Here is a 23,856-nt window from a genome sequence, read left to right as displayed (position 1 = left end):
TGCCTACCATCTATAAACTATCTTACTGGGTTCTTTTCTTGGCTGTATAAGTTATTTCGGTGTACCATCCAGGCAAAACAGAGCATCTCCTAACATCACTGGCCATAGATGGGCAGGCTGCCTGTGGTAGCCCACATGGAACCTGTCAGCATGATGAATGGTACATAGTCCAGTGCTGGGACCTTGTCCAGGCTGTGGTACACCAACTGGAAAGTTGATGGGGCTGCATTCACTGAGGAACAAATAATCTTTGCCTTTTGGATGACAGGGCATGGAGGTCGTGTGTTTAATATTAAGGAGAAAAAAACAACAGGACACCACCTATTTCTTGCACAAAGTTACAGAGGGGAGAATTTGGGTTTTGCCCCTTTCAAGATATGAGAGACTCTTTCATCTCTTGAAATGAGACAAGAAAGACAAGTGAAATGCTCCTAATGCTGACAACTGCTAAATGCATATACTCTGTATAGGAAACCATCTGTACTTATCCTCACTCTAACTGAACAAATGCAATTCAGAGGGCTGCTACGATCTTTTCCATGGCCTGTCATCACAAACTGGGATGACAAAAGTCATAAGGTACAGCAGGCTTAATAAGCCCACAACTGTGTCCTGACTCACAGAGGGAATGATAGGACCGTGGGCAGGGAGATGCTGGGCCTGGGGTTGGGACCTGCAAACTTGTGCTGCCAGAAGAGAGCTGTGCTGGCTGGAGCAAAGGAGCTAATGAAGCTGTTCATCCTCACGGGCAGTACTTATTGAATTACACAAAGCTAGTTTGACCAGGATGCCCATGTCCTATAGCATAATAACCTGCCAGATAATGAGGAAAAGGATATGTCTCAATATCTCTTCTCTACCTGTTCTGTCAAAAACCAGTTTGTCAGTCATCTGAAAAGGAATGAAGGAGGAAAGTAAAGACTCATGCTGTTTCAAGGAATGTCATTTCTGCTTTCATTACCAGACACTATTTGGAAATAAAGCTGATCTGTATTGTCATTTGCCATCTGAATTATTAAAGTATTTTTCCCTTTAGCTCCCTTTCCCCAGGTTTCACAGCTACAGTCAACAGCAACAGCCACACTTCAGCCATTTCACAGAGAAAGGAAAGGGGGCTTCCTATGGGTTGCTTCAGGACTTGAGGACTAAAGAGTTGATGAGAGAAAAATGCCTGGTTCAACTACTTACTGAAGGAGCAGGAAAGAAAGGAATGGAGCATTTTTGACAGTGAAATTTTAACTTCCCAGATAGGCAAATGAGTGGGCTATAATCACTCCTTAGGCCCAGCAGCATTTAAATGAACTATCACATGCATCTCTGCCTGCTTTGCATAAGTAACAATACTGCTTTCCCTTTGCATTTGTATCTTTCTCTTCCATTTCCCAGCCAACAAGAAATAAATCATTTCTCTGATCCTAACTCCAGTAATTAGCCAACAAACACTATTGATGAAGTCAATGAATGAAAGAAAGAGCAGACAAATTTGCTAATCAACTCCTTGAGGAGGGTGCACAAAGAAAAAGTAATTTGGCCCTCTCTCCCCCCAATACTGGTTTAATTTCACAACCTGTCCACTCAAAACCTCCTGCACAAGCTCAATAACACTCATTCTTCCAGCTCTGTAGTTACAAGTTTAACTGCAAAAAGCTCCATGGAGAGAGAGAGAGAGATTTGAAACCTTTACAACAATCTAAAATAGCTCTTTGATGCATAGCAGATGTCTTCAAAACTAGCATAGATGGAGCCAAAATGCCTTACAGTTCTGGAAAGGGGAGATTCCAAGATAAGACAGATGTTCCTAATGGCAATAGCTTTGGGATAGATTTATATTATTTATCAACCTCAAGGAAAACACTTACATGGAGGTCTTGTGTCCCCCATTTTGGGATAAGTACCTTATGGGCTACATGCTGTACAAAGACCTCACATCTGCCTTAAAGCAGTTCCTCAGTAAGCATAAAGAGATAACAGATGGGTTGAGTTGGGGGAAGGAGAGAGAATGCAACAAGCAATGAGATAATGAGGTGAGAGACTGGGGACTGCCTGCCTTTCATCCTAGGCTCTTGTTGGACATGAAGGGAGTGTCTAGTAGGCTTCACTGTAGAGGGGAAGCCTCAAGTTAGACCTGATGGTCAGTAAGGTAGTGTGGGTGTATGCTAACAGACAACGTCTCTGAGACACAGGACAGGAAAAGAAGTGCCTGCTGGAAAACCAAACAATAAGCCAGGAAAAACCAACACTGTAATAAAAGTGGGGATGGCAGTCTTATTGTGTACTAGAGAGGATAGCTAGAGTGCAGCTTTGCTCTGAGGAGCCTAAAAAATGCAGGAAAGAAGTTTGTGTCTAATACAACAGAGTAGGCAGCACAACTGGAAAAAGCAAGAAGAACAAGCATGCAGCCAAAGCGATGAGTCAGGACAGGAATCTTCACATTACTGTTCTACACAATGCGCCTGATGTATACCAAATCTTAGTTTTCATGAAGATTTAATCTGGTATCCTCATAACTCCCTTAAGTCAAACAATGTTAGACTGTGCACACTGAATGGCTAGGAAATGATTCCTGCTTGAATACAAGAGTTAGATGGAGGCAAGGACTGAAAGACTGGTGCAGCAGTCAGATGAAGATTCAGTAAGAAATAAATCTTTAAAAATTGCCTCATAGAAGTTAGTAGATTGTAAATACATAACTTAATAAAAGGGGGGGAAATAGGTCCTATTTCCCCACAGATCTCAGTGGCACAGCTAGAACCTTATTCCTGGGTAATTCCTTACTCCTGGGCTAGTGAATGTTTTCCCCACTCAATTTAGATGAAACAATATCTGATGGCAAAAGAACTCAGGTAAAATTATTTTTTCCTCAAAGGACATGACGGAGAGGAGGAAAAGGAACCTACCACTTATTCCCTTGCTACTGATACACCTTTACGGGCAGAACTTCCTTGCAACCCAAACTGCTATCCTCACAGAGTCAGCCTACTGAAAAGGATGTTCTCTTTCCAAGCTTGTCACGTCCTGGACCATGAAAGGCACAAAAAACGGGGGTTCTTTCCTAGCAGAACAATGCTGGTGAGTTCTTGTTTACTCTATTTCTCCCTGTCCTTCACTCATCTTGCAGGACAAACATCTCCTTTATCCACCTCACGAAACACAGGAAAACTGTCTGCCAAAGTAGAGTAACATGAAACCATTGAGTCGGTGTCTGCCTCTCTGTTTTAAGGCAAAGCAGTGGAAAGCAAATTCCTTGGTTTTGGAAAGATCCTATTCAATACAGTATCTAAACAAAAATCCTTTCTCCACTGGCAACAACAGTATTTTCTCCACCCCAGGAGTGGTTTTCCTCCACGTGCCTTACCATGTGCAGTAGAGATTTGGACTATTAGATGAAGACCAAAGCTAAATGGAATTACGGGTCCAATTCTGCAGAACTTCTACTGATGTAATTTCAATTGTTCCTTGGGACAGCTGCGTTATAGTCCCTGAAAGACCAGATTGTAAAGCATGCTTGCAGTGCATTTAAAGATCTTTTACAACCTTTTTTTTTTTAACAGTTGCCTCAATGGCTACTGAAACTTTCTCTTGAAGTTGGAAGAGTACTGGACAGTTCATAAATCACCAGCATGGTATCACTTACCTGTTGGGGTGAGGTGCCTCCAGGTGATGACAGGCTCAGGACGCCCATTTGCCATGCAAACCAGGGTCACATTGCTGCCCTCATTTACGGTGATGTCCGAGGAGATATTGGAGATCTTTGGTGGAACTGTGAAGATAAAACAAATTTGGACCTCATTACCCAGAGTTCAGGGGAGGGGGAGGCAGCTGGTCATTAACCTACCTACTCATTAACTAGAGCCAGCCATGGGCTCCTCTTACAGGAGGAGCTACTCACTCCTGTAGCTCCTCACTCCTCACTACTACCATGATTTCTGAAAGTCTGTCAGTGCCCCAGGTCCAGGATCCTGGACTCTCAATAGCCAAGAAGTTCAAGCTCATCATTCTTCTGATGCTGCAGAAATGTAAAGAAAAGAATGCAGAAAGTTACAGCAAACAGTGCTTTGCTTTCAGGAGCGTGCACAGGGTGAAGCAGCCAGGAGGGGGAAAAGAAAAACAGAGCAGAGATGCAGCAAGGTCACAGCTGAGTCAGGAAGTACTAAAAAAGAACAGCCTTCTTGCCTCAGGAAAGCTGCCTGCATTGACTATGGATAGCACTGACACAATGTCTCAAAAACCTAGCAGCGCTAACTTCCATGGTGACTAAATAATGGGAAACCAGCACAGTTCATATGGAACTCTCACGCTGAGGGCACTGAAACAGTACGATTAGGAAAGCATCCTTCGCTCATACTTCTCTAGCTAGCTTCTGTCCTTAATTTTCTCCTCCGGGAACTGTCTCACAAGGGTACCACAGCTCCAAGGAACTACAGGTAGAAATAGCGTTTGCTGCAACTGTGATGCTTTGTGTTTGGAAAGGTGTTGGGCCTCCATAAAATAACCTGTAAGAACTTGTCCGAGTGCCTCAAGGAGACCTAGAGGAGTATAAAAGCTCTATGCACTGCCCCTGCTCTTCAAATTATTTTTTACATTCCAAGTAGGCCCAAATGCACTTCTACTTCCTCCTGCAGAATGTTAGCCCTACAGGTACAAACTTCCAAACATACACCAGGTACAGACTCAGAGGTGTATTAATTATTGTTACCTCCCTCAAGCACCTACAACCCATGCTGCTAGCAAGAGTCCTATTCTATTGCTCATGTAACCAAATGCTCACCAGCATGTCTGAATGAACTAAACTGCTATAAAACTTGTTTCTGTTGCAACTTTTGTGATGAGCTCAGAACCTGGGATTTGTGCCATCACTAACAGGAGCTATGTTGTGATAAGGTTATGGCACAACACATAAAGCATGGTAGGGTCTTTAACAATTAATGGGAACAGACATGGCTCAGGCTTCCAGGGCCCTTAAAGATCCTCCATTGAGCTAACTTAGCTGTGTAGTGTGATAAACTGAGGGACTGAACTGACCCTTCTGGGATTTGAACTTGTGACTCCAGGTACAGTGTGTGTCTGATGTTTCAGCCTCTAAGTCTTCCTCCAAGGAAGAACAGGCTGTTCCAATCTTTCCGTTCTCACATTAATGTCTCGCTTCTATGCTTCATGCTCAGGAAGGAGGTGAGGGAGTTGGACTAAAAAGGAATCCTTTTTCTTTTTTCAGCATCCAAATTTGTGTGTAGTGAGGAATGAAACAAGATCATTTTCTGCTTTGCTTACCACAGAGTAAACAGACAGAAAACTCCCCTTCCCCCCTCTTGGAAGGAGTAGTTGATGGACCTTTTGAGGCAAAGCTAGATGAGGAAAAGGAAATGAAGCCTACAGAGAGCAACTCACTTCTACTTGTGTTGCTGTATTCACAGGAATATTGTTCATAACCCACAGCTCATTAGCTCCTCTCTGCATGCCACAGATTTACAGACAGGACTTCAACATCTTTGACCACAGGACCCTCTTGGAAGAATAGGCACTCCTGACCAGGGACAGGATCTATCCAACAAAGCGAGGCAAAAGTATCTTTGCCAAAAGGCTCACTAACCTAGGTGAGAAGGGATTTAAACTAGGTACATCAGGAAAGGATTGCCATAATTAGAGAAAAGTGGTAACAGAGGGGGCAGTGAAGAAAGTGGCTGGTGGCCAGCACAACAGGAGAGGCTTTTGTGCTCCCCTTGTGAGCCAGCAGCAGGGGGACCATTTCAAGTGCCTGTGCACAAATGCAGGCAACACGGTGCAAAAACTGGAGGATTTAGAAGTGCATGCAGGTTTTGCAGAGCTATGAACCCATTAGAATTACAGAGACAAGGCAGGATGGTTCACAGGACCAGCATGCTGTGAGGAGTGGATAGAGGCTATTGAGGAAAGGTTGGAAAGGCAAGGAAGAGAAGTGTGGTCCATGCAAAGGAGCAGCTGGAGATGCACAGAGCTCTGCCTTGGAAGTGATGATAAGCTAGCCGGGAGCTTATAGGTAAGGATCAGTAGCTATCACAGTGTCACTCCTGATGGCCAGTGTCTGCTGCCAAACATCTGATCGAGAAGAGAGGGTAGATGAAGCTTGCTTTAGACAGATAAAAGAGGCTTCACAATCACAAGCCCTGGTACTAATAGAGGACTTCAACCACTCTGATATTTACTGGAAGGACTCCAGCAATCCAGGAGATTTCTGGAGTGTTTTGGTGACAATTTCTTGATACAGGTGATCAACAAGCAGACTAGGACCTCTCTGCTGGCATATGGCTCACAAACAAGGAAAGCTGCCTGAAGATACGAAGGTCAAAGGCAGCCTTGGGCTACAGTGACCATGAGAATGTGGAGTTTAAGATCCTGAGAGAAGTGAATATGACAAATAGTAGAATCGCATTCCTGGACTTCGAGAGAGGAGATTTCAGTTTATTCAGGGATCCTTTTGCAAAGATTCAATGAAAAACTGCTCGAGGGAGCAAAGGTGCCCAGAAGAACTGGAGCTCTTCAAAGACAGCTTCCTCAAAGCACAAGATCAGGCCACTTGGGCTGCATCCAAAGGTGCTATGGGAGCCAGACGGTCTTTCCTCCCTATCACCTTTGCCCTCTCTCATCTGTGAAAGGTCATAGTGACTGAAGAAGATCCCTTATAATGAAAAAAGGTTAGTGTCACACCAATGTTAAAGGTAGGCAAGAAGGAGGAACCAGGGAACTACAGGCTGGTCAGCCTAACCTCACTCGCCAAAGAAGTTATGGACCAAGTCCTGCTCAAAGTCATTGCCAGGCACATGAAGGACAAGAAGGTGGCAAGGAATAGCCAGTATGGATTTACTGAGGACAAATCATGCCTAACTTGATAGCTTTCTACAGTGTGATGACTAGCTGGCATTACAGATAAGAGGAGCACAGTGGATGTAATACACCTTGCTTTAACAAGGACCCAGCATTCATAGGATACAGTGTAGACAAATGGATAATATGTGGATGAAAACTGGGAGGGCTGGACAGTTGGGCTCAAAGCATGGTGATCAGCAACACCAAGTGCTACTCGCAGCTAGTTACTAGTGGCATCTCTCAGGGGTTGATCCCAGAGCTAAAACTGTTCAGTATCCTTATTAAAAACCTGGATGACAGGAGAGAGTATATTTTCAGCAAGTACATGTATAATACTAAATCGGTAGAGAATAGTCAGTATGCTGGATGGCAGAGCTGTTATTCAAAGAGATGTCATCAGGTTGGAAAAATGGGCTGAGAGGAACCTCAGGAAGCTCAACAAAGGCAAATGCACAGTCCTGCCTCCAGTCTGGAGTAACACCAATAACAGCAGTACAGGCTGGGGACTGCAGGCTACAAAGCAGCATTGTAGAAGAAAAGACTTGGGGATCCTGATCAACAACAAGTTGTGTGTGAGTCAGCAATGAGGCCTCGTAGCAAACATCAACACATCATGGGCTATATGAGCAAGACTGTGATTGCACTCCTTTACTTGGGGCTTATGAGACAAAATCTGAACACTATGCCCAGTTTTGGATTCCCTGGCACAAGCAGGTCATTGACATACTGGAGCAAGTCCACCTGAGTGCTCCAAAGATGGTTATGAGGCTGGAGCACATGATATACAAGGAAGGCCTGAGAGCGCCAAGTCTGTTCAGCCATAAGAGAATGCTGAAGGGAGACTTTATTGCTGAGTAAAAATACTTAATGGGGGGGGGGGGGGTGCAGAGGAGACAGAGTTAGGCTCTTCTCAAAAGATGCACAATGGAATGGCAAGAAGCATCAGACATGAGTTGTAATACAGGAAAATTCTGCCTCAAAATAAGGAAGACATGTTTATTATGGAGGTAGTCAAATAGGGGGAAAGATTCCTCAGAGAGGTGGTGGAATCTCCATCCACAAAGATATTTAAAACTCACCCAGACAAGGCTCTGAGCAGCCTGATCTTACTGGAACCAGGAATCAAGGAGGAGTGAACTTGCAAGTTAGTTCACTGTTTGAGAGTTAGAATTGATGGCTGATAAAATCATGCTGAGGCAACCAAATCAAGGTATGTTGGGGAACTGGTTGATTGCACTTGGATTCCCTTCCCTGAAGGGAAGGAATTTCAGAGTATGGATACCTGCCTAGCTGCACAATACTGGGTAAAGCAAAGCACAGTAGAAATCAACCTGTTCTTCTCAAAGCAAAATCCACTGACAAAAATAAGTTCTGCTGCATTTTATATCAATGATTCACTATGAGTCATCAGTAATGTATCTGTGTACATGGGAAGAGATAGAAGGGGATAGAACACAATAGAATAAACAAGCACTGCTGGAGAATGGTGGTGTTGTCGGAGAATTTGATCCCACCATGTTGAAGAGTATGTGAGTTTCACTGCCTGTATCAGAGAACCATTTCCTACTTCCTCTCCCTTTATTATACAATTATACCTGGAGTTTGACACAGCAAATGCCTGAAAGTACAAAAAAATCACACAGGGGCCTCAGAAAGTGAGCCACTTTGGCCACTGATACCCTAAGACTACATATAGGGCATCAGAAAGGGAACATCTCGCTGAGCTGCAGGCTGGAAGAGTTGTGCAAGCTTTGGTATAGAAATCCAAATTGCTACAGATATTTCAGGGAATAAACAGCAGAGAGGGCCATATCAGTCGTGTAACAGCATGGCACATACCCCTAATACAGCACTGTGTTTCAGAGCTGCAGTCAAACATACTGGAGAAGACAGAGACCTGTAGGCTTAGCCTGGGAAAGAAGAATAGAGGCTGCTACTTTTGCAAGATTTCTGTCCTGGCTTCTGTGTCAGAGGACATGAGGATAGAGACTTCGGATGGTGGCCAGCACAGCTTTTCTGTGGTGTGCTGGTAAACATGGGTAAACTTTACAAACATGGATAAGAAAGAATCCTACAGAGGCAAGAGGTTTAAGGCCCGTGGCTAGAGCACATGTTCAGGCAACTTTATATTAACCTCAAGGGGTTAGCATTTGCATCAAGAAAAAACCCACACAACAAAACAAGAGAAAATATGTTCTGGAATAAGCTAAAGTAGGACTAGCAGATGGAGCTGTAGGTCAGTTGGAGGCTCTGGCAGAGCTATGCATTGCCAGACGGAGTGGTAGAGCACAGAGCAGCAAAAGCCATTACAGGGGATCAGCAGCAGAGCTGCTGTTAGGACATGTGCACCCTGCCACTTTCCAGAGACAGCAAGTCATTTTAGTTTGCAGAGCATCAAGTAAACTCAGCAAATACAAACAGATCTGACCGTGCAGACCCAAACGACCAAGAGGAGGAAGATGTGACCAGATGGCCATATCTGGCTTGCCACTTTTCAGATGAGGGAGAAAAGGGCATCCAAGGCTAGAATCCTGTCAGGGTATAATGGCTGGTTCCCTTCAGCTGCCATCCTGGTCAGAGGGCAAGGAAGGGCTGAAAGGAAGCAAATAACTTCACTGTGAATTTAAAACATGCTTTGGTTGTGTCTGCTCAGAATCCAAGGACAGCTAGTGCTAAAAATGACTGGATTGTAGTGGACAGTAATTTCACTCAGATAAAAAAAACGTCAAAGACTTAGTTTTCAGGGTGTCAAGTCAATGCGTTAAAATGCCAAAACTGTCAGCACCAGCAACAGTTAGCATTGCTTCCTTGGCACTTGCCATTACTTTGCACACACCTTTTTAGGACAGTCTTAAAATGAGAAGCTTTGACCTTATTATTTTTTCCCATGTGTGGGTTGTGTTATGTTTTCACAGTTCCTAGGCTGCAGGAAGCAGGATTGCTGAGAAAACCTCTTGGCCCCAGGAAACTTTGGGTGTCACAGCCTCCTTTTGCCCAGTCACCTCTTGGTGACTCACCTGGAGAAACTTTGCATGTCTAGCCTCTCTGAACAGTTAGCACAAGCAGAATTACAGTCTGGAGACCGTTGGTATGAGGAGCACTACAGTTTAACAGAGTTCTCAGAAAGACCAGAGAATTTTCATACTCAGTCTAAAAGCTTTTCCTTTGAGAGGAGACCAGGATGCTGCCAGACCCTTCTGGCTTCAGTGACCTTGGGAAAGCACTGCCCAGCTCTCTGATACTGCTGAAAAAGACAAAACTGCCAGATCTTTTCCCCCCTTTCAGCGTAAGTATAATATGGGCCACACATTACCCTGTGCTTAAGATGTCACCGCGTGAGGGAGGGTAGGAAGAAGTGACTGACAGGCAGAGGATTGCATACAGTAACAGTGTCCCACTGAAGGCAAGTACAGCACAGTGATGTCGCTCCATGCCTCGAGAGGCAGGATGTCATACTAGTGACATACTCTGGAGGGCTGGAAATTAGTTCCGAGAATAATGGCTTGAAATTCACATATTTCTTTTTTCCACATATCACCTCTACGGTGCACTTCTGATGCTAGCTCAGCATCTCATCTTATATGTCACCTACAGTAAGCAACATAATCCAAAATTAACTAGCAGTCCTTCTCCTTGAGCAGCTTGCATCTGGGAGAGCAGGGCAGGCTATGAGGCAGGAGGGGAGGCAATGGCAGAGCTGGTGTGGGGCTCCCAGGGCTCGGGAGCCAAAGGAGCTGTGGGGCAGGTGCAGGCAAGGGCAGAGCTGGTGTGGGAACTCAGATCCCAAGCAAGACACAGGGACAGAGCTAGGAAGGAAAAGATTGTGCAGAACCTGCTTGCACTAAGCTCATTCTAGTTAATTGCCATCAATCCTTCACTTTCTTGACAACTGCAACTCACATTAATTTAAATAATAAGAAAGACTGAGACATGAAAAATAGAGCATACTCCCCCAGCGCAATCACTGTTGCTCCTAAGATGAAAGCAAGTGATTTGTTTCCATAAAACATTACCATGTCTCTAAAACACCCGCTACAGCAGTTACTACACTAGGAGTAGCATACAGGAGGCAGCGATGAAACCACAAACAAGGGAATACAACATCTGCTGTTGGTATCTCTGTTTTTTATGAGCGAAACCCTTCAGAGCTCAAAACTCCTCCTGGGACATCACCTGAGAATGTGTGAGCTAAGTCAGCTTTATCATCTAAGGTTACAAAAGTAGCTGAGAAGAGGTGCTAGATCTCTAGTGTCCTAGGAAAGGAGTCAGCCCAACGGCTAAGAGATGCAAGTTCACATTCATAAGGCTTGGTCCTGAGTATCTTAGCAGAAGTGCAACTACGGGATGGAACAAGAAAACATCAATGCTGCACTTGCTGGGGGCTATACCAGCAACATTTTAGAGGTGTTTTCCTAACTTAGCTTATAGTGGAATTGGCCACGCCACAACCTGCAAGCAGTTCAAATACGTGTCTTTTAATAAGAGCTTCTGGACACACCACATACACAAAGTGGCAGCAATGGGAACAACCACTTTGCACAAGCAGTAACCTATACTACTGCATGGGGCAGCACTTTCAGGCTCTGGTGTTGGTTCTATGCCATGTTTCACAACACTTTACACAAGGGCACAGCCAAAGAAAGCTGCAGGAGCTGGACAGGCTTGCAAGACAAGGGCTAGTAATCTGCCTTAGGTATGGCAAAATGACAGACATGGAGAATGAACATAGAGGTCTGATTGAAAGATGGCTCTGAGCCCTGTAAGAGCATTGACACATAGTTCATAGTCAGACTGTCTGGCAGCTTCCTTTTGGCAAGTAAAGCTTTGCACGACACTGGGAGTTAAAGTCTTACACTTCAGGGCAGCTATTCCCCACTCTATAAAACTGGAAGAGTACTTAACAGTCAGGTATTTTGTTAGGAAGTCAAAAATACATTAAAAAAGATAGAGGTCCTATTCACACTCCACAGACCTATGATACAGTAAAAGCTATTTAATTTATACAAGAAACAGAGGCAAACAGTGCTGAAAAGAGAAAAGCCCAACAGTCCTTAATCTCTGTTGAAGTGTTCTACCTGTTTGTCCCAAGAAAGTCACCACAGCCTCCCATCCTTGTATATACTTTCATTAGTTACTTAGTAGGCTATATACTTTCTTGCTTCTTGGTAAGTAGAACCCCTACATGTTGAGGAAAATTAAGGTTCCCACCCACTAATCCACAGCAGCCCCTGCCTTTCAGGGCAAAAAGAAAACCTCAGGCCTTCTCTATCAAGTCAAAGGAACTTTACAGCCACTAAAGCCCTCCACAGGTGCATATCAATTAGCCTCTAGAGTTCTCATTTCCTTGTCCCCAGCTCCCAATTAACAGCACTTTGCAAGGAACACAAAGAAGCTAACAAACCCCAAGGTGGGGGGGGGGGGAGGAGAATGCTGACCATCATATCGCCCTTGAATGCTTTAGAGCTGCCACCTTGCTCACCACAATTAAGGGTTCTTTCCTGGGGCAATTAATTGACAGCAGATTGGCCTCATTAGTCATTGTTTAGTTAAAGTGTTAGTGGGGAGAGAGGGCATGAAGAAGGGGCTGAGCTGCTAAGTGCAACTAAATGGTTTAATTTCCCTCTTCAGTGTGCAGCAGGCTAATCACAGCTGTTTACATGGGTAACAAGAAAAAGCTTGTTGCTGCTTTGGTTTGTAAGAGGAGCAGGCTGAAGGTTGGAAAATAAAATTCAGGCAGCCTTTGGGATGAGCACGCTAATGTTTTTGAAGCATTTTACAGATGAAATATGACATGAGACCCAAGATGTGTTTTTTTATGGTCTGATTCATGCCACAACCTCAACCAGAGAGAGAAAAAGCTGTCATCGAGGTGGGAGGGCAGAGAGTAAAGTTGTTAAATTTCACTTAATAGAATGGATGCTGAAATGTTCCTCAACCTCTCTGTTCTGGTAGCTTTGTTTTATCCTGCCAATGCCTCTCACTGCTTGGAAGCTTCTGGTGAAGTAGAGGGAAACTTTGAAGTTTGTTTTTTTTGTTTTTTTTTTTTTTTTAATCTCTTGGGAACCTGAAACTTCTCAAAAGATATTACAGTGTTTTCATAGAGTGTAAAAATTGTTTCTTTCTGATGATCTGAAGCTGAGGTGCTGTGCCATGTCCATCTTGGCAGACCCCAGGAAGGGTCCATTGCAACCACACCATGGACACAACTGAAGAGATCAGCAGCTCCCAATCTGTGAGTTCTTGGCACTACCCTACCCCAGTTTCGCAGATTTCCAGTACGGCTGCACTATGGACACTGAGAGATGCTGGGCCAAAAGGAGCCCCAGGGCCTGCTACCTTGGCCATTGTGTCACAGCTAGCTTCCTTCATCTCTCAGCTGAGCCTCCCCCACTGAGATGCCACATAGGAAATGATTTAAATCCAAGCAGGGGCTGAGCTTACTGCACTGACTGGGAGCAGAGAAGCAAACAGGATGCTGGAAATGGGAGCCATGTGGAAAGCCCTCTGAGTCTGCTGAGCTGGGTAGTGTGTCAGAAAGCATTTAAAAGAGACAAAGAGCTAACAAGCCACAACTTTTTATCCAAAGCAAAGCTCTGCCTTATGTGATACGCAGTTAAGTGCCTGGGCTATTTTTCTGCATAAAATTGCACGGCAAACACTTTCAGTACAGTGTTCCTTGATTGAGAGAAGTACAGAATAAATCTGTTGGACTGTTCCCTCTGTGAGACATTGGAAAAGTCAGCATGAACTGGGTTCTATTGGTCAAATTAATTACCACTGATTTTTTTTTTTTTTACTTATCTCTATGAAATTATTAAGGGAAGAATTATTTCGCTTCCTGACTGAAAAAGAAATAGAGAGAAAAAGAAAACAGCTTAAGTCTCAAGCCAACCTCTTTTTTCAGTGCATTGATGTAATGGACAGGGATAAAAGCTTTCTAAATTCTGCTTCTAACCCAATACCTCAGCCTCAAACCCAGACCCCAGCCTTCTATCCTAAAGCAATTCCAGCTCCAAGCCTGAGCCCCAGCCTTGGCCCCGTGCTGACAGCATTTCATCTGCACTTGGCTTCCTGCAAGGTGATGAACCCACATCCATGAATGCTGCAGGGGAGCAGGATCTCAGTCACATGTTTAGCAGGGAAATGGAAGCATAAAGAACAAGCTAGGCACATGGCTGATACCACCTTATCATGAAATTCAGGCTGCTGGATATGAAGTATTGGTCCCTTGCTACAAAACTTCTTGTTTTCTTTTAATTAACATACCAAATTTATGCCAGGACTGCAGCGGTCCCCTTCTCTGTAGGTCATCTCTTTAAGTGACAGCCCTATGCATTTGCCATCCACACTCTTTCAGCTTGTAAGACTGACTGCAAGTGCTTTATGACTAACCCTCCTAGAGAGGCCTGCTGTGAAAACACAGCCTTGTTCACAAGACAAGTGTAAACAACAGCAAAACTGCTTGCCATACTAATCCCGCGGGATTAACCCTTGGAATGCCGCCTAATCCCAAATACTTCAAGGACTACAGATGTACACAGCTTCCAGTCTTTGGATTTCAAGTGTGTTTATGTTTTCCCTTAGACCATTTTTTAATCCTGGAAGAATTTATTTATAGGACTGAAACAACACAAGATCTTTTTTCCTGCAGATATCAACCATCCTGGAAAAGAAATTCTGTGAGAAAAGTTCTCTTTAGAATTCAGGTTTCCTAAATAGATCTCTGAGAATGTTACTAAGAAAAGCTTTTTAGTTAAAATATTAAGAGGGCTGGATAAACATGGGATGTAACTGAATCCTAATACACAGCCTTATTCAAATCACAAGGAGCTTCTCCTTTGATATTAATGGCTGTTGCACAGACTCTTACAGAGCAAGAATAAGTGATGGCTTCAGGAAAGTTGCAATCAAAACAAGGAGAGTTTATTTGCCATTTGAGGGGGGAAAAAAAGGCCAAATTAAGGCTTTCTGAGTCCCAGCACTCTCGGGCTTCTGCCTGTTAACTTTTCTTTTCTTTTCTTTCCTTTTTTTTTTTTTTTTTTTTTTTTTTGAGTCGGGGGAGGGGAGGGAGAAGAAGAGTGCTAAGGAGTATAGGACAGGTACGGGAAGGCAGCACAAAGAAAAAGCCTAAGACATGCCATGGCAAGAGGTACAAATTCAGAGAGGTTTTCTATGAATTAGAGAGATGACTAGGATTTCCTCATTATGAAAGCAGAGGCGGGATTTACTTTCAGCTAACACCTCATGCTGGATGAAGATGAGGATGTCCCTCAGAGCTTTACAGCAGGGAGAAACAGAAACAAGTTTTGTTTTGTTTTTTTTTTTTTTTTTTTTTCTCTCCCCCTCTCCCTCTCCCCCATCTCGTCCTTTTGCTTATGTCCAGCTCATTGGGAACAGTTGATAGTATTATCAACAGAGTAGCCTTTGTGAATGACCTGATGGCAATCTACACACTAGTTGAAAAGAAAAGGCAGCTCTCTCCAAATCCTGCTTTCAGATTCATTTAGCTGCCCATAGTATATCCCACAGTCTCTTTGATAAGCCACAGTGTGGTGAATACAATGCTCCAAGTGTCTCATTCATACCACAAACCCAAAGATCTGGCTCAGTTTCAACGGAGTCAGAAAGCTTCTCAGTGACAAGCCTCTCACTTAAATCGAATGCATGTGGTGTAAGTAAAACATCCTTTATTAGCAGGCTTCCCTTCCTTATGTACTGAAACCAGCAAAATGGAGTGGGAGAGCTTGTTTAACAGTCTCTCAAGATTGTTTCTAGGCTTCCAGGGAACCAGAAATTCAGTGTAGCATTTTGGAAATGATGGCTCTGCTTGCATCCAAAATTATGAAGAACTAAAAAAACCTATACCTGAACCTTTTCAGACTTTGGACAAAATCCACACTTGTGTTAAGGACACAGATTTGTAGAAGAGTGGAGAGTACTATATATCGTCCTTGCTTCATAACTCTCCAACTCATTGCCGAGGGCAGCAGTCTGGTAAGAAAACATTGTTGTTTTCCTAGCAAGAGGATTCACTTTGTCCAGTTCAGTGAGTGATGGGCAATATATAATACAAGTCACCATAGCTGCTTCATTGAGTAGTCAGTTCAACAACCAGAAAACTGATGTCTTAGCAGATAGCAGCTACCTTTTCTGATGCTGAAAGCCCCACTAAAAGCATTTCAAGCAAAAATGAATCTCAACCATATCTCCATTTCCATGTAGCCTTAAATTTTAAGTGTGAAAAAACCTGAAATGCAACTCCACATTTTTTCAGGTTGGACTACTCAGCACACTCCTGTACTGTCACTATTGCTGGATCCCCAGATGGTAGCCTTCCTCAGCATAGAGACTAGGACTGCAGCAGGTACTTATGAAATGCCAGCTGCAAGACCTTCCATCATCAGCTATTGTTGAGGTGGGTGCGAGCTGTAGCAGGGTGTTTTCTAAAGGCTAGGATGTTATCATGAGCCATCTGAGAAAGGAAAGCCAGGAGTTCAAGGCAAAGAGTCTCTTTTTTTTCAGACATGTTCATCCACACAAATTTGACTCATCAGGAAAAAGGGGAAAATAAATACAATACTCCTGCAGTAAAGGCATCTTCAAACTAAGCAGTTGGCTAGACCTGAGATGCAACTGTGATGACCTCTTTCCCACAAACCAGCTGGCAGCCAAGGCTTCTGGGTAAGAAGGCTTTCTGCTCTCTGAGTTTCTTTACCAAAACAGAGTGCTCTGTTTTGGTTCAGCCCTGTGCAGCAGCACCTTGAGGTCTTGGCAGTTCCCCACTGCTTCCTTTTCCAGGTTTTGCTGTTTGGTAAAGAGCTGCTACATGAAGGCAGACAACCAGTGACTGGGGAGATGGATTATAAGAGCTTTGCTCTACAAACATGTTACTGGTGCCATTTCAATTAAAGGAGAATTGCTCCCAGATTGCCAGGCATGGGACTTATTCCTTGTAGCCTGCAGTTTTATCGAGGTATATAAAGACACCGGCTGTCCCCTTTTCCCCACTGGGCTTCAGGTCTGCTGTCTTTCAAATTGATAGTTTTTTTTGTTGTTTGTTTGTTTGTTTGTTTATGCTGGTCTCTCAGCATGAGCAGACTGAGGTACTCAGGCAGCATATTATATGGTAGGATTGCAGAGAAGTGCAGGGAACCAGAGCCTCAACTACCCAAATTTCACTGGAATTGAATGGAATTAGCCACCTAAATTGTTCTTAGAGTACAGGACCAGACTGGTTGTCAGATGCCTGTGGTTAGTTGCAACAGTATGGGTGTCTGGGGGGAAAGAAGCAGCTGGATTTTGTCAGATGTTTCAAAATAGTATCAAATTGAGAAGAAATACGTAGACACTGTCCTTTCAGGAGGACAAGATTACATCTGGAAAATATTTCTGTCAACTTTATCTTGACTAGGACAAAAGCTTTACAGCTTCAACTAAAGTCCTGCAAATACTATCCTAAGAAATACAGTGTTACTGACTGCAAAGCAGAAATGAGTTGATTTGCCCTGCTGATCAATAGAAAAAAACAACAACAACCCACTAATCATAATATAATTCTGCCACAGCAGGGAATCAGAAACTAAATTCAATGGAAAACACAATCCATATCTCTTTATTGTTAACAGTGCGTCCAAGTTGGAGCATCTGCAATTTCATAGTTTGGGCAAACAACCTTACCCAAAAGCGAAGGGAAGAATGACTTTGTGAAAGAGTCAATAGAATGGGTAATCTGGGTTCAGTGACTGCCCTGCTACTCACTTTAGTTACAGCCTTGAGTAAATCACCTTTCTGTGGCTCTGTTCTTCTTACTGTTAGGGAAGATGTTAGGGGAACTACTGTTTGCAGGATGCATGGGATGCTCAGTGACTGATACCTGATCAGTGTCAGAAGAGGTATGATGCTGTAACATCTACAGCTCCAAGAGACAAGTAGAAGGAAGAGGGGAGAACATCAGCAAAGATGCAGACCATTAAAGGGAGTTCCCTAAGAGGTATCATCATGCTGCAAACTTTCTTGGCACAGCACAATGGGCAAACTCAAGGCAGACCTTACCACAGGCACTGATTCTTCCCTTACCAACAGACCTGATTCTTCCCTTCTGGCATAATGTAAATACTCCTTCATATGAAAGTAATTGTGCAAAATACAAAGGAAGAAGGAACCAGCCCTGTGGATCATAAGCATAAGGAAAAACTCAGGACACACAAAACTTTGTGCAAACTGAAAGAAGACTAGAAGTACAATCAATATAGTTAGGGATACTGATGGATGAAAGGAAGACACTCATACACTTTCTGTTCTGATGGTCATGATATACTGGAGTCTGCAAAAGTGATTTCCTTATAGTCTAAAGAGAGATTAAAAAAAAGAAAGTAAAAAGAAACTTTGCATCGGAACACAATGATGAAAACTCTGCCAAAGCCTGAGGAAAAGTAGAGATACAACTGAGATGGCATCACACTATGGATCAGCCTGCCACTGGATCAGGCACAGACATTCATGACAAATAGGTACGAGGAATGCAGCCTAGATACGGTGTGACACTATATCCTAGGCATACGCTTGATGTATGAAGCCACACACACACTGTCCTGGGTAGATTGTATCTAGTACTGACAGATACCTGAGGGATCTGTCTCTTTCTTTATACATTTTGGCAATTGCCATGCCAACAAAGGATTATGGGTTTGGGGGAGGGTGAGAAGGAGAGATCATTTGCTACTCTGTTTAACAGAGACTTCATCCCCTGGAGGATTTTATCAAAATGTTGGATTTCTTCTTAAAAGATATTTCTACTTGCCTATACACTTCTTTTTGTCCCCATAACACATCTCACTCTTTTGGAGTCCTAAGCCAACCTTAAAGCAAATGTGGCTTTTATAAGACAGTTTGAAGACTGTTACCCCGTAACCCCCCACTCCCATGCATGCTCCAAAAAAAAAAAAAAAAAAAAAAAAAGCCAATGTACTGCAAAGACCAATTCCTTTTCCCCCTCTGCTGAGCCCTATGATTGATGGCTCTGTTTGTCAAAAGAGACAGACTGTCTTAAGGGTGAGATAGCTAACTATCACCTGGGCAGACTATTAGAGACACTGGGTGGGAGATAGGAAGAAAGAAAGGGAAAGAAAGACAGAAAGGAAGGAGAGAATTGAAGAGGGGAAAAGAGGAAGGGAGTGACAGAAGTGGGTAGCAGAGAGGAAGACAGGTAGCACCTGATGTTGTTAATTTTGGCAAGACCTGTGTACTTTGTCATGCCAATAAATTCATTGAAGGTGAAGCTGCCCTGAGAGTCAAAAATGATGGAGTGCTGATGGAAGGAAGAAATAAGAGTCCACTTAAAGGCTCTGAGCAAATTATTAGTAACCTCAGAAGGGAAGTAGTAACAAGGAAGGAGAAGTGCTTCCACATCACCATGGGCAAGAAAACTTGTTTTGGATTCAAGTTGTCCACCAAGCTGTGCTGCAGAATGTAGAGATCGATAGAGACTGAGACTTGTTTCACAAGAAGAAAAAACTCAGGAGACAGACTTGCTGGATTCCCAGGGAAACACTGCAGACATATGCCTTTACACAGTTCTTTTTGCCTCAGGCTATCCCATGATGAGTTGAGAGAAGATGTTGCAAAAACACCAGGTGTGAGAGGAAGCAAAGGACACTAGGCATGATCAGCATGTAGGGCTGAGGGAACGTAAAGGAAAACAAAGATGGAAACTACAGCTCTGGCACTGTTAGAAGGACACTGTTACAGAAAGCAGGGAGTGAGCTAAAACCCTCTGCCAACTTTGAAGCTGGAAGCACAGCACTGAGATACAAACAGCTCTGGCTGACTGCAATGTGGCAGTGCTATGCTAAGATGCTTTCTTCACCTGCAGAACTAAGGGGATAGTCACTAACTTAGCAAGGGATCCTGTGCATGTCTTACAATAACAGGGGGAACTCGCAAACTCCTATGGTTCCTCAGAAGTAAGTGAAGTCTGCCAAGCTTGACTGAAGTACTGGAAAATTAGCGGCAAGATGGCCTCATTAACCCCAGAAAGCAGGACACAGAACCCAGAGCAGCCCAGACAAGGGATAGATATATGCTTTCTCTCCCCCCAAATCCTGGACCCTGCTGTACTGTTATTTAAAGAGCATCTAGTAGTGCGAAGCACGTGTTCCAGCTGTTTGAGAATAGTCTCTACCTCCTCACTCCCATCTCCTCTTTCTCTCAGGTCACCGTTCCCCACACACAAGCTTGCACAACCCCTGTGCTCAGGGAGGATGGTCTGCTCCTGCCAAAAACTCTCCCCCATCAGCCACAGAGCCTGGCAATTGCACAGGGTGATTTCCAAAGCAGCCTTAGACTCCTTGCAACCTTATTTGTAACTGTCCAAAGATGTTTACATTCATGTGTCAAGACCTGTCTGCTGACCCTTCCTTGCAATCAGAGCTGATCTGAACCTACTGCTAGGCATTGCACTGAGAAAGCGAAGGATACTGCCTGCTCAGAGACCTATTACCCTGCTGCCGCTTGCTCTACTGATGCTGCAGCCTTGGACACAGGGAGGGAAGGGAGGAGAATGGAGAAAGATGCCTCCCTTGGGCAGAGTTAGTGGAGGCATTTTCTTTGAACAAGGAGAAATTCTGACCCAGTCACATTTGTGGAGAAGCTACTTTTTACAGCTTGAGTTAAAAAACGAAGACTTACAACTGTCTGGGATATTTGGAGCACACGGGTACAAGTGTGTGTGCACATCCATAGTATTTGACAGCTACATGCAGAGAAGTAATATATAGTATAAAACTATCATATATGGATAGCTCTGTGTGTACGTACATAAAAAATATATACGTACTTGGACTGTGTGTACATGTATACATACACGCACACACACAAATATTAATACATATACATATATCTCATTTTTAGTCCTTGAAAATTCCTTCTTCCTCAAGAGCTCTCATATGGTGGTTTATAAGCTGCCACGCAGCTAAGACAAAGCTGTCCTAACTGTGGTACCTGAGTTGTACAGTGCAGCTCTGTTGGCTGACTTCAATTTGATATCAAATGAGAACAGGGATCTCACGGTGCCAAGCTCTGTTCTGATCTGACTGGTCCCCAAATCAGATTAGCCATAGTATCCTCAGGCTGCAGTATTGTATTAAAGTTGAGGGCAGCTTTAATCTGCTTCATTGTTTGCACAGTGGAAGCTGTGCTTGGTCTACTGGGAAATTACTGATATGTCCCTCATTTGAGCGAACTGGACATTTCTTTTCTAGAAATTTTCTGTTTGTGATCTTTCAGTTCATGTAACCTAGTTTAAGTGATCTAACCTGGCAATTTGCCAATTTTTCTCTATTTGAGGACACCTTGCAAATTCTCAGGGGAGATACAGGCAGTGTACAGTAAATGTAGCCCTCCTGGCAGCAGGTTCACTTTTCTCCAGAGGTAATACATGAACTTCCTGAGATCCAGAGACTGAAAGGAGAATGCAACTAAGTGAAGGAACTGGAAGCAAGAAGCACAACAATAAGTAGGCTGGTGCTCAGCTGAGCCTGCAAAATGGCTCTGAAAGGCCAGAAATGCCCCATCCATGTCCTTCACACCCCCTGCAGTGGAGTCGGGCATTCTCCCCATGATGCAAGCTAACTAATATTTCTTTTTCTCTGTCCTGCTGGGACCTGTTCAGGATGAGTTCACTGGATTACAATATGTGCTTTCTGCATTGTTCTTTTTTTAAGGTGGAAAGGGGTTGGGGTGACAAGAGGAAAGCTCATATCAGGTTCCTGCTAGGATACTGTCTGTGGCCAGAGGGAAAGTGGAACAAGAAGGGTAGGTTAAGGAGCTAGGCTACCTACAGAAAAAAAATGTTGATATTCAGAGGAGCTAAGAGAAGCTGCAAAGCTGCTGGCAAGCTGCCCTGTTCTGTCACACCTGAAGATCCTAAACTGAACAGTCTAACAGTATCTTAGCTGAGGGACACAGAGAGCAGGTCCATTTCCCTAAACAAAAAGCTAGAAATTGAGAAATTCAACAGCAGTCATTACTTGCCATTATATGCCAGAGGCATACACACAAGTTTGAGAGAAAAATGATAGGATTAAGAGATGTTTGATGAAGAAATAGGTGGCCACAGCTGCAGAAGATAGTGGGTGTTGGTAGTGTGCTGGGGAAAGGCAGAACCCCAGAATCAGTACTGACAGTACTCAGTACTCAGAACCAAACAGGTGACTGATGAAATGGAGAAGCACTTATGTAATTAATTTTGAAAGGATCTTCCTGAAAATATGATAACAGAGACCCCTGTGAGGAGGACCACAGAAGAGGCACATGGCTGTTGGAAATGTGCCTGCCTCACTGCACAGCAACCTCGGGGAAGTCCCAGTGGCAGTCTGATGGATTTTCACTCACTGTGGGGGAGAAAGGAAAAAGAAGTCTCACAGTTTTTAGTTTTCTTCTGGCAGGAGTATTGTGAAGGGCGTATCAGCCCTTCTGCAACAAGAGTAGAAACATGAAGCCTGTGGTTCCTTTGCCTCTCTCTAGAGGCTCATGGTCTGCTTAACCAGCCCTGTCTGCTAGAAGAGTCATTGGACACGTCTTGGTAGGTAACAAAAAGTCACTACTAACAACACGTGTGCCCTCTTGGCTATTGATGTTCCCAAACATCCTCGCTGACTCTCTGCAGTACCTAGTACTAGAGCCTTTCCATGAAAGAAAGGAATTTAGATGCACATGTAACTCACTGAATCCCAGGATACCACAGCAGGTAAAATAGCACTGATTCCACTAATTGTGTCCTGGCATCTCGATACTGACCCTGATGAAAGCATTCATGGCTATAAGAAGGTCACGTCACTTGCTAGCTAAAAAAGGCTTTGGGCAGTGCCATGCTGGGAAGCAATTTTGCTCAGTAAGCAGGAGAATTTCACTTCAGACAGTCTATCTGTTCACCCTAGACCAGGCAGGTACTCCCATTAATGATTTACATTCAAGCCCACCAGGCAGAGGAAGTTCTGATGTGTGGACAGTACTCAGAGAGCCTCTTTCTCTGCAAATGTGGGATATTCTGTCACTCACAAAAAGTTTTAAAAAATGGGCTGGCGTCATGAACTCAGAGTCACAAAGAAGGAACAAGAGACGCACAAGAGGAGACGCAACTTTCCCGAGGGACTAGAAGGGCCAGCAGCTCAGGTGGGTGGCTGTGTGGTCCATAGGGTGCTCTCACTGAGTTAGCAGTGAGAAGATCTAGCTTCTTACTCTTCTCCTGAGCTAATGGTGAAGCCCTGAGCCATTTCTTTCACCTCTCTTTGCCCCCTTTTTTCCTCCTCATTCTGCCTCTTCTATTTTCAGAGTCCTTGGACTGAGGTCTACCCCAGCTACGTGTCCATACAGTATTTAATGCACTTGTAGTAGCCTGTGTCTCAGCTGAACACCATCAGTTACTGTCATAATAATAATAATAATAATAATAAATAATAATAAAGGCCAGAAACTCAGACTTCCAGCTCTGCAGTTTGACCAGGGTTTTGCTTTTGCAAAGATCAGTCCTGTAGTCTAGGCCTGCTTTTAGATAACCTAATTTGTTGACATGATACCTTGGAGAGGAAATAGTATTAGCCAGAAAATTCCCTTCCTCAAAAGCTATTTATAAACAACCATGACCGGTGTGCTCTCTGGAACTGCTGAGGGACTGAGGATGCCTCAAAGAAGGTTGCCTTTATCTGTGCCTAGCCAAGAAATAAATAAAGGAGATAAAGGTATTGTAAAGCAGTAATGGGTTCATGCTAGAGGCTATGGAGAGGAAGAAGGACTTTTATTTGGAAAGACCATTCAATAGTAGGTATGCCGATTAATAAATAAATGAAAGAGGTGACATTCATGATGACATTTAAATGACTAAGGTGCCAACTACTTGTTAAAATACCACATGATCTGGAAGGATGCGAACAAAGAAACACAGCTTGGATAAGCAGTGAGTAACAGTGACCCAATCAATTTAACTATTGATAAAACACAGGTGAGGAAATGTTCAGGAAA

General features: G+C 43.7%; 1 protein-coding gene across 3 annotated transcripts in view; it reads right to left on the bottom strand.

Annotated features, from left to right (window-relative positions):
* Nucleotides 1-23,856, bottom strand: part of LSAMP (limbic system associated membrane protein) — a 1,028,143-nt gene that overhangs the window by 109,795 nt on the left and 894,492 nt on the right. For all 3 annotated transcript variants that reach the window (XM_062571880.1, XM_062571871.1, XM_062571889.1), the window contains one exon: nt 3,635-3,760. In XM_062571880.1, the coding sequence (XP_062427864.1) occupies nt 3,635-3,760 (126 nt within the window). The remainder of the gene's footprint in view (nt 1-3,634; nt 3,761-23,856) is intronic.

Source organism: Rhea pennata, chromosome 1, assembly GCF_028389875.1.
Source record: "Rhea pennata isolate bPtePen1 chromosome 1, bPtePen1.pri, whole genome shotgun sequence".
NCBI lineage: Eukaryota > Metazoa > Chordata > Aves > Rheiformes > Rheidae > Rhea > Rhea pennata.
The sequence above is the reverse complement of the archived record's forward strand: the minus strand, read 5'-3'. Positions and strand labels throughout refer to the sequence as shown.